Source organism: Mauremys mutica, chromosome 5, assembly GCF_020497125.1.
Source record: "Mauremys mutica isolate MM-2020 ecotype Southern chromosome 5, ASM2049712v1, whole genome shotgun sequence".
Classification (NCBI taxonomy): Eukaryota; Metazoa; Chordata; order Testudines; family Geoemydidae; genus Mauremys; species Mauremys mutica.
In genome coordinates this window covers 64530716-64545073 of record NC_059076.1, presented here as the reverse complement: position 1 = coordinate 64545073, position 14358 = coordinate 64530716, and the positions used below count along the sequence as shown (strand labels likewise).

Below are 14358 nucleotides of genomic sequence, written 5' to 3'. Positions count from 1 at the left end.
GTGATCATAAAGGTATTATGTATATACAAGTGCTCAAAAAACACCACATATCCTGCCTTGTGTTATTTCTGTAGCTAAATTAATCTGAGAAACGTCACATTAAAATTCAACTTAAAAAAAATTGTTTAACCCTAGAAAACAGACCAGCACAAGAAGAAAATACTGCTCACCAGCATTTTATAAACAAAACAAAAAAGCACTTGTGCCACCTTGTGGCAAAGGACATTTTCCATCTCACAATCTTATGCACTACAATTTGAACGTAGAAAAGATTAAGGGTGAAATCCTGGCCCCATTGAAATCAACACCAAAACTCACATTGACTTTAATGGGGCCATGATTTCACCCAGTGTCTCTATTTTTTTGTACTTCAGATAAAACATTATGTGAACAATAAATCCCACATGGAACAAAAGAGCTTGCCATGACCAGATGCCTCTTGAATGCCCCCTATGGCCGGAGATCATTCTCTAGCACCCTGCCTGTGTTTCCCCCTCTTCCGGTCCCCTCAATAATTCACTCAGTCCGAAGTTCAGCAAGTCACTCCCCTTCTGGGAGTACAATTTATTTAGTCCTCTCAACACACACTGGTCCTCCAGACCCCAACCTCAATTCATTGTCTCTCCCCTCTTAGGCCTGGTCTACACTGGGGGGTGAGGGGGGAATTGATCTAAGATACGCAACTTCAGCTACGAGAACAGCATAGCTGAAGTCGACGTATCTTAGATCGACTTAGAATCACTTACTTCGCATCCTCGCGGCGTGGGATCGACGGCCGCTGTTCCTCCGTCGACTTCATTTCCGCCATGGTGGAGTTCCAGAGTCGACGGCAGAGCAATCGGGGATCAATTTATCCGTGTCTACACTAGACGTGATAAAATTGATCCCCGATAGACTGATCACTACCCGCCAATCTGGCGGGTAGTGTAGACGTATCCTTACGTCTCCAGCCCTTCTTTCCAGAGCTGGGTCCCAATTCTCTCTTCCCCCACCCAGTAGGAATTTGGCCCTCCAAGGCCCAACCCTGATTCAATCTCCCCCACTGCACCACTTAGGTAGGGAGTTGAGTTCCAAACCTTCCTTCACAAAGCTGGGTCCTAATTCACATTCACTACCAGGCTTTACCTGGCTGGAGTTCAGCTTCCTAGCTCAGGCTACTACATTCTGCTGGTATTAGGTCTTTCCTATAGGATAAGCCTCTCTCACTTCCTACAGTCATTTTACAATTACCTGAGCTGCTAATTTCATTGCAACCACCTGCTGCCCTTTATAGGGAATTACCTGATCCAACTCAGGTGTGCCTCTTTAGTAATCAGCGTTGACTAGCCCCATGCTTTCTGGCCTTAAGGGGGGGCCTAAGGGGACCATTTTAACATATGTATTAAATGAAACTGAAAAGATGTCACGTGCCTTATGGCAAATTAATATGAATGTCAAATGACAAAGAAAAGGCCAAAAGCTACATGACCTCATTATTTTTATTAAAATTTAGATATTAAATTAAAAAGAAAAAGTACTTGACAATGATTACTAACTGTTCATTCATATGTATTCACAGTACTATGAAAAGAGGATTAAGCCCCCGTTATGAAAAACTGACTTATACTTACAGAATGAATGAGTGGTCCTAATACAATGCCACTGTCAACACATCTACCAGTCACAACAATATCAGCTCCAAGGTCAAGAGCCCTGCTTATTGGTCTTGCTCTAACATAACAAAAAAACAACAACATTTTTTGAGTATTTAATTCACACTTTTAAAATAACTATTTTAAAAATTTCTTTTAAAAATTTAATTTATGCCAGAGGTATCACATTACATCATGCACACATCCTTTATGATATTAACTTAAAAACACCCATTCTAACTATCTGAATATGTTCATTATATAAAGGATCATTCATTAGAAACACAGGGCAAACTAATAAAGCTAGCCACCTAAATTATGCAGACAAAGTTGTCTTCACACACACTCAAGAGGTATGTGTTATCTGGGGGTTCCATTTTTTTTTATTAACAACAATAATATTTAGCACTCTGATCTTCAGATTTCAAAGTGTTTTACAGAGAAGGGCAAGTATTATTTCACAGAGGGGAAAATTGCAAAGGGCAACAGAAGGGAAAAAATGATTAAGGTTACGGAACAGCTTCCATATGAGGAGAGATTAAAAATGGCTGGGAGTGTTCAGTTTAGAAAAGAGATGACTAAAGGGGGATATGGTAGAGATCCATAAAATAATGAATGGTGTGGAGAAAGTGAACAGGGAAATGTTGTTTACCCCTTCATATAACACAAAAAATAGTGAATTAAATTAAAAGACAGTAGGTTTAAAACAAACACAAAGAAATACTTCTCCACACAATGCACAGTTCACCTGAAGAACCATTACCAGGGGATGTTGTGAAGCCCAAAAGTATAACTGGGTTAAAAAAAAATTAGATAAGTTCATGGAGGATAGGTCCATCAATGGCTATTAGCCAAGATGATCAGACAACCCCATGCACTAAGTCACCCTAAACCTCTGACTGCCAGAATCTGGGACTGGATGACAGGGGATAGATCACTCAATAACTTGCCCTGTGATGCTCATTCCCTCTGAAGCATCTGGCACTGGCCACTGTCAGAAGACAGGATACTGGGCTAGATGTTATGTTATGTTCTGCTGCCTCGTGTATAGCTCATTGTGACGTTTGCTTTTTTATATATTGAGGGTCAATAAGTAAACCAGCCAAGAGCAATTTCAAAAGAAAATATTGACTGACAAACTAAGAGAGCAGCAAAGAGTCCTGTGCCACCTTATAGACTAACAGACGTATTGGAGCATGAGCTTTCGTGGGTGAATACCAGACGAAGTGAGTATTCACCCACGAAAGCTCATGCTCCAATACGTCTGTTAGTCTATAAGGTGCCACAGGACTCTTTGCTGCTTTTACAGATCCAGACTAACACGGCTACCCCTCTGAAATTAAGAGAGCTCTCTTTCAACATTTTTGTTCCATCTAGAAAAAATATGTATGCTGCATTAAATACTTACCTATCTTTCCTTGAATACTTGAAAATTTTCCTAGACAGTAATATGTGCAGTCATGTAGTCTGCATACAAATCTGTGGAAACCATTTATTTAAAGGGACCAAAAGAAAACTCCATTTTCACACAGCAGGAATGTGGATTTTTGCAGTAAGAAAATGTTTGAGAAGTTGAACAAATTAGCTATTTTTGTTTGGGAGTTTTTAAAAAAAACCCAACAACAACCATGTAATGACTTTTGGTGGCCTATGTGAAAGAAACGAGAGGACTCCCTGTGCACTTCACTGTGGGCAAGTGGCTATTTTTAAAAATTACCATAACACTGGGCAGCCCTTTGGGAAGTCACAGCAAAGAGGATGAGTGAGATGGATACTATTCTTATCCACAGAAGCTGTCCCTATGGAACAGGGTGAAAGCAAAATAGTGGGGCTATGTGGGGAATACTGAACTGCTTATGTAGTACTTGGTATGTTAGGAGATCACTATACATAGTAAGGACTAGAACTCTGGCAGCTTTCATCAGCAGTAAATTTACAACAAAAATCTTACAATATATTTGTATTCTTATCTGATTATGCTACATAGAATCATATATTTTCAGGCCAGAAGTGACCATTATGATTGTCTAGACAAGGGGTGGGCAATAATTTTTGCAAGGGGGGGCACTCCACAAATTTTGATAAGTTGCCATGGGCCGCACATTGCTACTATATTAATGGAGGGGATGTGGGGTCTGGGAGGGAGTTTGAGTGCAGGAAGGAGCTCTGGGCTGGTGCAGCGTGTTGGGGTGCAGGAGAGGGTGAAGGGTGTGGGCTCTGGGAGGGAGTTTGGTGCAAGAGGGGGCTCCGGGCTGGGGCAGGGGTTTGGGGTACAGGAGGGGGTGCAAGGCGCAGGCTCTGGCTGGGAGGCACTTACCAGAGGTGGCTCCCGGCTGGTGGCGCAGCAGGGGTCAGGCAGGCACCCTGCCTGCCATAGCCCAACGCTGCTCCCAGAAGCGGCTGCGGCTGGCTGCTGCTGGCACGTCTTTGCGTGCCTCTTGTAGGGGAGGGGCAGCGGGTCTCCGTGTGCTGCCCATGCCCGCAAGCACCACCCCCGCAGCTCCCACTGGCCAGTTTCCAGCCAATGAGAGCTGTGAGGATGGTGCTGGGAGCAGAGGCAGCATGCAGGGCTGCCTTTCCCTCCCGCCCTGCCAGGGGCATGCAGAGACGTGCCAGCAGCAGCCGGCCACTTCTGGGACAGGCGTGGGGCCACGGCAGGCAGGCAGGCAGGCAGCCTGCCTGAGCACCCCGCTGCATCACAGGACTTTTAGTGGCCCGGATTCGGAGATCGCGAGGAGGCAGAGGAGGCCGGACAGAAATGTTAGTCAAGGCGGGCTGGACAGAAATGTTAGATGGGCCGGATCTGGTCCGCAGGCTGTATTTTGCCCACCCCTGATCTAGTCTGACCTCCTGCATAAAATAGGCCACACAATTTCTCCCAATGATCCCTGCATCAAGCCCATAAACTTATGGTTGAGCTAAAACATATCTTATGTTCTCTGCAAACAAAAGACTTTAGACTGCCAAAAATCAAAGAGAGAAGAGTTACAAGAATAGTATTTTATAAATGAAAAGAGAACTAAAGACATTTAGTCTTTTAGAATCATATGCCAGCACATTCATTGTCTTCAAGTAAACCAGGCATGTGTGTATACTTATAACTGGACAGCTTTTAAAAAATTCTGAACAGTCAAATAGTGATATAGAATAGGAATTATGGGCCAACTCACTCCTTTCCACAAAAAAGCCTGCAGAAGTGGGACAAATGGAGGAATTTTCAAGAGTTTTCTTCTTCTGACATTTTATCTGAACCTTTCCCCCAGGAGGAAAGAACAGTTATTCTCCCCATGGAACAGACAGGAAGTTTGGTTCCCAGAATCCCCAGATCCATAAAGGTTCTGGAGGGCAGGGCCACGTACGCAGAGACTTCTGGACAGCCCAGCTCCATCAGGAGTTTCACAGCAGAGAGAGGCGCCACAGAAAAGCTAATGCAGCCTAAGATTACATTACTTTTTTCACAGATTCCAATGCTTTTGTTTAGGGATGATGGCTCCAGAGCAGCAGCCCCCTGTCCCACTACCCTGTTCCATGCAAGGAGAGGAGCCTCTGCACGTGGATCTCAAGGGATTGTTGGCATTGTTTAAAATTAAACTGAACTAAATTTTTTTGGCATGAAATAAAAGCTGAGGACGAATGGTGAGTGATGCCAAAGAGCTACAACAGGAAAATCTCAGTGCTAAATATTTATGACACAGAAAGTAAATAAATCTGACTTTGCAGGCTGCCCAACACCATTAATTCACTACATTATTATTATTTTACTTTCAAACCAAAACAAACTATCTTGATGCAATCAACAGAATGTGTATGACATCAACATTTTTAAAACATACAAAACATGCAACTTCTTAAAATATCTCACCCAAGATATGCGTTCATGCTGTGAATATTCTCTGGAAATGGCTTCCCATTCTCCATATCTGTGATACCATCTCCTTTTAGGCTGTCTTTCTGTTAAAATATCCAGGTCTATGAATATTTTACAGTATTAAATATCAGACAACAGTAAATATCCATCTTTTAGTAGCTCTAGGCAAAATGGTATTGTTAAAATACCTAACAAAAAGTAAATCACTTTAACAAACACTGTCCAATAAGAGGCTGAGTTAATCTTTTTTCATCAGAGCTTTCCTGAGGTCGGAGGAAACAAAGTCTTCAACTTCGAAGATAGTAAACCTACACAATTTATCAACTCATTGTAAGTTACAATTTCTTCAGATGCCCTTAACACATTTAAAATTGAACATAATCAAACCCTTTCCACAGAAAAATCTGCTGTAATGACAGTAGTTGCATGGTCAGAAAATGAAGCTAGTGTTAAGTCAGGCCTCACCTCACTGGTTTCAGTAGCACAATATCAGTTCAGTCTCACAGTGGATAGCTGATAGTTCATTAATTGTGGAAGAACTTCTCTGGAATCACATGAAATATCTGGATCTGGATTACCTATCTAAACAACCTTTCTGAGGACCGAACTTCTAATCCTAGACAGCTGTCAACATTACAGGTGCCAGCAGGCCTTCTGTATTGACCCAGTTAATAAACTGGATTTTAGTGGCTTGATATTTGACCTTTTCTCTTCAGTCCATCCCTATTTCTTACTACCAAAGCTAATAAAGAATGAGACTACTCTAATTGATTAGTAACTTAGCATTTGACAAAAATCTTCACTTCTGCAACATTTCTTTTTATTAAGTGTAAGATTGGAACTTTACACACACTAAAGTTTTATCACACTGCATTGATCAATTTAAAATGTTTGGTGTCAACAATACATATCATTATCGTTAGAGCCCTAAAAATCTGCAGATATCTGCTTTATATCTGAGGACCATGTTCGTGAATCGTGGATCGGATGCGGATATAAATTTTGAATCCGCACAGGGCTCTAATTATCATCTACATAACTATGTGTCACTCATTTGATTACTGGACTAACAAATTAGAGAATCTAAATGCTGACTGCAGATCAGGAATGTCTAAACTGTGGCCCTGGGATGATCAAAACAGCAACATACCAAAGGTGAATTCCTGGCTCCATTAGAATCAATGACAAAATCCCCACTGATTTCAGTAGGGTCAGGATTTCACCCCAGAAGTCAAAGGGTTGCACCTAATTTGTAAACAATGGAGCAGATTCCAGCTTTCTTCACATTTAATGGCATGCTAGGAACTGTAGTGTCTGATGGCATGCCCCTGTATTAATAATTTGAGAGGGCGCAGGCCAATCTGTGACACCTGAAGTACATTTGAACACCACTGTGGCCATCTCTGTCTTAAGTTATAGCAGTTTTCCCATCAAGTGTAACATACAATGTACTGAAATATCTATCAGTTTTCTGCTAGACTTCCTGAGTTAAAGGGAAAATAATCACATCTGCAAAAGATACTATATGAAACACAGCATTTTCTATTCTAATTCTCTTGGTTTTTGCATAGGCGGTGTGCATATAGAGGAAAAATGCAGCCTCTTAGCACAATATTACCTAGATTTCAAACATCTTAAGGCACCCAAACGGCAAACATTCCAACCATAAACTACCTTAGACTTAATTACAATAAGTTACCTACTAAAGAAACCAGCTTGTACTTTATAAGCTACAGTAGAACCTCTGAGTTACAAACACCTTGGGAATGGTGGCTGTTCGTAACTCTGAAATGTTTATAACTCTGAACAAAATGTTATGGTTGTTCTTTCCGAACTTTACAACTGAACGTTGACTTAATACAGTTTTGAAACTTTACTATGCAGAAGAAAAATGCTGCGTTCCCTTTATTTTTTAGTAGTTTACATGTAACACAGTACTGTCCTGTATTTGCTTTTATTTTATTTTTTTCTCTCTCTCGGCTGCAGCCTGATCATGTATTTCCAGTTCCAAATTAGGTGTGTGGTTAACCGGTCAGTTCGTAACTATGGTGTTCGTAACTCTGAGGTTCTACTGTATTGGAAGCAGTCAACAGACATGAAGCTTTGAGTCTGTGCAAACTATGGAATGTTCAATTTAAGAGATCAAAGATTCACTATTATTTAGTCTATATGGCAACTAGAAATAAAAAATAGCTTAGGGCTAAATACTGCCTTCTCTGCACTCAGAGAGCCTTATGTACAGTGGCTGAGCTTCTGTGCAAAGTGGACAAGGACTTGCAGACCTGATGCATGTGAGGTTACATCTTCTGCAGACTGCCAAGTCTAGGTACTACAGTGTTTGAGGCAGGCCAGGGTATCTGCCATTAAAGGTATCCTCCAGGCAAAAGTAACTGAGCAACTCTACAGTCTCTCCACAGCCAAAAGCAAAGTGACCACTCAGACTCGCACAAGGGGAGTTGGAGCAGATTTGGGGTGAAATTCTGGGTCCCCTGAAGTCAATGGCAGAACTCCCACTGATTTTCGTAGGGCCAGGTTTTACCCTTGGACTTTATTATTAACTTTTATTTTAAATGGATCTGAAGCACACAAATCATTCCCTTTAAAATGAGTTATTTTTCTAATACACAATTTATATAGCATCATTCATGAATAGCTGGGGAAAACTGGACATTCTTCTCAATGTTAAACATACTAGAAATTCAAATGTCCTGTCTGATTACTAAACATTTTCATCTTGCCCCCACAAATAAATATCTACTTTTGTAACATGATCCACTAGAAATACTAGCATGATTAGAATTTTGTTGAACCACAGACAAAAAGACAAGGTAGAATAACAGAGGGCCTGCTATTAGTACATTAGAATCCAAAACTAGTCTTACAATGTCAGCTCAAAAAGGAGAATTCATTAGCTTCTAGGTACACTCAAGTTACTATTTATCTATACTAAACATGTCAGTTTTGTGAATATACCACTAAGAACTGAAACACCAGAGCCTCTTTAGACTCTTGCAATCCCTCAGATCAGATAACTCATGCCTTCTGAGTTATCAAATAAAAAACATGATCCCTAGTAGTGATTATGGAATCAGCTGCATCTGCAATCAATCAAGCTTGTTTTAAGTTAAATTTGATTTGAGTAATATACATTTAACTTTGTGCATGCCATATATAAAAAAGACCAAGGATAGAGTTTATTTTCTCAAATAATGATGCAATGTATAATAATTAAACAAAAGTGAAGCGCCCAATGACACCATATATTTTAAATGTCATCTCTGTGCTGTATTAAAGAATTAATCAAACTTCCCACACTTTTACTGAGCCATAAAACATCAATAAAATACCTCGCCCATCAGATCATCTCCAGCAACAACAGCTATTTTCAAATCAACATCAGCTTTCTTTGCCACCTCTTGAAGACCAGCAGCACATGCAAGTGGATTCATTCCACCAGCATTACTAATGACACGAACACCTTAACAGAACAAAAAGTTCAGTGTTAAAACCACCAGTTATACTACAAAAAAGGCTTAACACCCTGAGCCCCAGGATACACTGTTGCATGTGGTCAAGCACATGATCAATCAGAACAATAAACCAAATGTTGTGCTTTCTTATCAAGTCTACAGATAAACAGAGTTGTGATTGGTGCAACTCTGAAACTTAATAATAATTTAAATGTCTACACAGTTCACTACTTCACTGAAGACTCTTGGGCAGAAACATACAGCTATTCTAACATTGCAGGCTTAATCTGGAATTGAGAGAGGATTTTAGGGAGATTAGTACTACCTTTTACCCACAAATCTGACTTCTAAGGAGTTGTGAAGAAAATTGGTATGGCTGAATACTATTAGTATAAACCTTCTATTAGTATAAATCAGTATGTCTCTTCCACCAACAGAAGTTGGTCCAGTAAAAGATATTACATCACCCACTTTGTCTCTTTATTAATATAAACTAAACAGATAGAGATGGTCGGGAATTTTTAATGACATGTTTTTTCATTGGAAAATGCTGATCTATCAGAACTGAAACTGTTCACAGGAAAGGGTTTGTTTTGATAGATTTTTGGTTTTAGACAAAATTTTGAAACAAAAAAGTTTAAAATTGTCTAAACATCCTGTTTTGACACTCTAAATGAAAAGGTTGTTTTTCAGTTTGAAATGACTTTTCATTTTGAAATGTAATTTATAGTAAAAAATAAAAAGGTTGAAATCAAAACAAAATGTTTCAGAATTATCAAAATTGAAATATTTCATTTGACCCAATCAATTTTTTTCCCTGGATTTTCTGTTCACTAAAGTTTTCAAGATACTTGCCCCTATTCAGGATAGGGAATGTTTAGGATTTTTTTTTCTTTCCAAATTCTGAAAATTCTCTGGAATGGGAAAACCATTTCCCACCTCACTCATTAAACAGTTAACATGAAACTGGATAAAAGTACATCTCAAAGGAGACAAGAAAAATGCACTTTCCCTTTTAAAATAAACACATAGCTCAATTTATACAGTAAGTAATATATAGTGTATTAGGTATGGGGAAAATGAGAATTCCCTTTGTTGAATGTTTTCATTCAAACCATAGAAAAAAAACAGTCAGACTTCCTATATTCAGCTTTGAAGTAACAAAGTACACAATGAAGATATGAACACTGTGAGGTTCTGAGCACCCCAACTAATACTGAAGACAATAGTAGTTAAGAGTGATGAGCACTTCAAAGATCAAGCTATAAATTATTAAAGTTATCCAACCCATATTATTCTATAACATACCTTTCCTGTGAATGTCCTTAATATAGGGACCCATTGCAGTAAACACAAAATCAGGAGTGTAACCCAAATCCTGAAATAATAAAAAGTTATATAATGTACTTGCCAAATCTTTGTCATGGGTAAATCAACTCCTTCTCTTTATTGGCTTTTAGATTGCAGAAAAGATTGAAAAACAGCCTATACTCATTTTCTTAATTCTATAATAAAAAATGGTGGATTTCCTTTTCTAAAGGAAACCTGGAAAACATTTCTCTAAAATGAAAAAATCCTTAACTTAGCAATATATATGTTAAAATAAACACAACACAAATGGGCATCAGTATATTTTCACAGATGTCTAATTATATATTTCAAAATACCACTATTTTTAATTAGCCTACAGGGAACAAATAATCCAATCAATTCCATTTATAAAGTAAAATACAAAATATTGACAACATACAACAAAACACTTCACAACTATCTCATTCCAGGAGATGTTTTATTGAAGCCATATGAATTGAGACAATGCATTCAAATTTCAAGCCATGTGTACCTAACTCTCTGCTGGCATAAAATGACAGAACTCCTTTGAAGGCAATGAAGTTCTGCCAGTTTCATTAGCAGATATTTGGCCCATTGTTTTTAACATTGAATTGAATTCATCCACAAACTAATGGGACTACTCATGTGACTAAAATTACTCATATGCCTAAATCTTTGCAAGATTAGGGCATAAGGACTCAACCCTGCTCTCACTGAAGATAATGGGAAAACTCCTTTTGAATTCAGTAGGCCTGACCTTATGAGGGACTGACCAACTGCTGAAATAATAAAGGCTAATGATGTTTAGTACCACTCAAGATTCCACCCTGAAATTGATATATGAATGGTGAGGGATAATTTCCTCCTCTACTGAAATGCAGCGATCTCTGGAGCAGCCAAGATCAAATATTTGAATCTCAAATTAATATGTTTATTAAACCTATGAAGCTAAAAGTGCATCTTATATTCAGACATGACTATAATTTACAGAATAAGAATGAATAATGGAAACTACAGTGACTACTCCTGAGGGCATTCTGCACCAAAAAAATAAAAATTATGCACACAGTATTTTAAAATTCTGCAAAATTCTGCAAATTTTATTTGTCAAATAAATGTGGAGGCTCCAGCATGGCATTGGGGAGCACGTGCCACTGGCTACACAGAGGTGGGAGATCACTGTGCAGCTCCCCCCCAGGACACAGACTCAGCAATGAGGCTGCACCCAACCCTGATACAGTGCAAGGACCGGGCCTGCCCCAGAAACACCCCAGGGCCCTGCCCCTCCATGCCAGGTGAACCATTTGTGAGCAGGCAGGCTCAGCAATGCAGGATCCAAGTGTGGAGGGGCTTAGTGTGGGGGGATCCAGATGTGGGTTCAGAGGGTTCTGTGTGGGGCAATCCGGGTATGGATGGCTCAGTGGGGCATCTGGGTGCGGGGGGGATCTGGATGCACAGGGGCTTGTTGAGGGGTTCTGGTGCAATGGTAATGGGACTCTGCAGGGGGATCCAGGTGAAGGTGATTGGGGCTGAGGGGGGGCTCAGTGGGGGGTTGGGACTCAGTGGGGTGGAGATCCAGGTGCAGCTGGGTGGGGCTTGGTGGTCTAATATATGTTCCAGGGGAAGTGGAGCTCATCAGGAGGGTTCTGAGTGCAGGTGGGGGTGAGGCACAGCAGGAGGGACTGGATATGAAGGGGTCTGGATGCACAGGGGAAGGGGGAGCAGCTTCCTATATAGGGATCCCTCCCCCTGCAGGTGAGGAGCAAGGGGTACAGGAAGGGGGTGGGAGTTTGCAGAGCTTCCTGTAGCTGGGGTAGAAATCTGGTGGTGGTCTGACCTGGCCCCAGAAGTCATACAGGGGAAGAGGAAGTCCCGTCCTCTCCAGCCTAGCCGCTAAACCCGGCACAAGGTAGGAGCCACCAGCTGGATCTTCCCCAATTCCGCCTCCTGCCCCACAGTGATTTACCTCTCTGCCGGCTGCCCTGGGCATCCGAGACATACTGCTGGGGAGGGCCACGTGACCATTCTTGTGGCTTCCCTTTGCTTTCCCGTCAGAAAGTCATTTTCCTGCAGGGAAGCAAAGAAATCTGCAGGGGACATAAATTCTGTGCATGTACAGTGGTGCAGAATTCCTCCAAGAGTAAATAACACTCTGATATTCCAATATGTTTGTATTGCAATTAACAGTGTCTTTCTAATAGAGCTATATTGCTGCTATTTCTTAGTAGTAAGATTTTATGTTAGTCAATCAAATCAGATCTGCCATCTGTCATTGCACTGCACTGTAAGACTATTAATATTCTCCTATGTAAATACTAAGCTTACTCTTGCAGATTCTTATTCATGCAAGTAGTCCCAGGAGCGTTGGCTGGATTGGGCCTGATTTATTTTAAAATCTTAATGTTTGTATGATAATGCTTTCCAGCCAACCGTTCTGCATCACTCAGCAACTGCAAAGATTTGAAGCACTTTTAAAACATTGATCGCTTTGTGATATCTGAACATTTCAAACAGCTCAAACTGTAAAACTTAGTTAATGAAATCAAACCATCAGTTATACAATTCTTGTGAAATTGCTTGAATTATTATTTCAAACTTAAAATCATTCTTTCCTTACCGGTGATTTGGCTTTTGCAGCTGTCAACAGAGACATTGTAATTTCAGAAAGATAATCAAAAACAAGAAAATCCAGTTTTCCTCCATAGAGAAGCTGAGGAACTAATCAAAAAGATATTAAGTAACTTAGTTGAAAGTCATATTTTGTAGTAAAAGCCACTTCATTTTCAAAAAACAAAATCAGAAAAACATACATTACTGCAAAGCATGAGACAATATCACTTTTAAGATTTTGGGCCCAATCCTGCAAACATACATACAAGGTACTTTACTCACTTAACCAATTCCGTTAAAGTCAACGTGTGAGCAAATCGCTCACATGAGTAAGTGGCTGTAATACTGGACACTAAATATTTTGTTGTTCGGGGGCTGATGCTTAGTGTTGTGCTGTGATCACTGTTTTATTTATGTATCGGAGAGGAGGGGGAACTGTTTTAAAAAACAAACAGCCAAAACACCGTACCTATATCTAGAACTATCCCTACAGCATAGGGCGGGCTGGGGGGGAAGGAGGCCCCCTGCTGGCTTTGCCAACGCCACTAGAGATGCTCATGCCCATCCAGTGGGGCTGACAGTTTTCGGAGCGTAGGTGTCCCCCCTGCTGGGGGTGCCTCGCGCGGGACAGGCGCTGACGGAGGGCGGCTCTACAAACCCCCTCTCCCGGGGCTGGATCAGCCCCCATCCCCGCGGCGCTGCCTCAACTTTGCGCCTGAGCCTGGGCTCGAGCGCGGCGAGGCAACGGCTGCGGCTCCAGCTCTCGTTTCGCGCCCCGTCCGCTTCCGGTGACGCGCGGGTTGTTTTGCTGGGCTCAGCCCCCACGGCGGGAGGCCGCGCAGTGTGGGGCCGTGCGGCGCGCGCTGGGGGGGGAGCTGGAGCTGGAGCTGGTGCATCTCCCCGCCCCTCTGCCCGTCCCCCAACCCCGGTACCTGAGGCCACCGTGTCTCCCCAGAAGCCCGCAGCGCAGCCCACCCGCACGGCCGAGCCCGCCTGGGGCTCGCAGGAGCCGCCGCCCAGGTTGCTCCAGCGGCGGCGGCTGCTTGTTGCCCGCAGAAGCCGGGGGGCAGCGGCGCCCCTCAGCCCCAGCAGCGCGGCGGCGGCGCAGCTCATGGTGGCTCCGGGCGCGCCAGGCCGGGGCGGGAGGCGGAGGCGAAGGGCTGGGCCGCCGCTGACTCAGCCCCGGGCCCGATCCGGCTCCCGCCGCCTCCCTGCGGCTGGATCGGGCCCGATCGGTGCTTCCCAGTCCCCACCACCAAGTCCCGGGGGGCCGGCCCTGCCTTGGCTCCGGGGCAGAGGCCCTGGGCTGGCAGCACTAAGGGCCTCGCGAGCTAGTGACAAATTAGCCCTGCCTGCCTCCTTCCACTGAAAAGTGTCACCAACCCGGCCTCTTCCCCCATGTGCGAAAAACAACCACCCCAACCCCTGGCTCCTGCTGCAGGCCACC

At 42.3% G+C, this 14358-nt stretch overlaps 1 protein-coding gene across 3 annotated transcripts in view; it reads right to left on the bottom strand.

The window, feature by feature from the left end:
• LOC123371030 overlaps positions 1-14061 on the bottom strand; it is a 105229-nt gene extending 91168 nt beyond the window's left edge. The window contains exons 1-6 of one of the 3 annotated variants that reach the window (XM_045018132.1): positions 13844-14061; positions 12919-13019; positions 10278-10347; positions 8847-8977; positions 5494-5582; positions 1611-1710 (exon numbers count right to left, since the gene is read on the bottom strand). In XM_045018132.1, the coding sequence (XP_044874067.1) occupies positions 1611-1710; positions 5494-5582; positions 8847-8977; positions 10278-10347; positions 12919-13019; positions 13844-14024 (672 nt within the window). In that variant the 5' untranslated portion in view covers positions 14025-14061. The other 2 variants (XM_045018134.1, XM_045018133.1) reach the window with 2 other exon arrangements.
• Between the last annotated feature and the right edge of the window lie 297 nt (positions 14062-14358).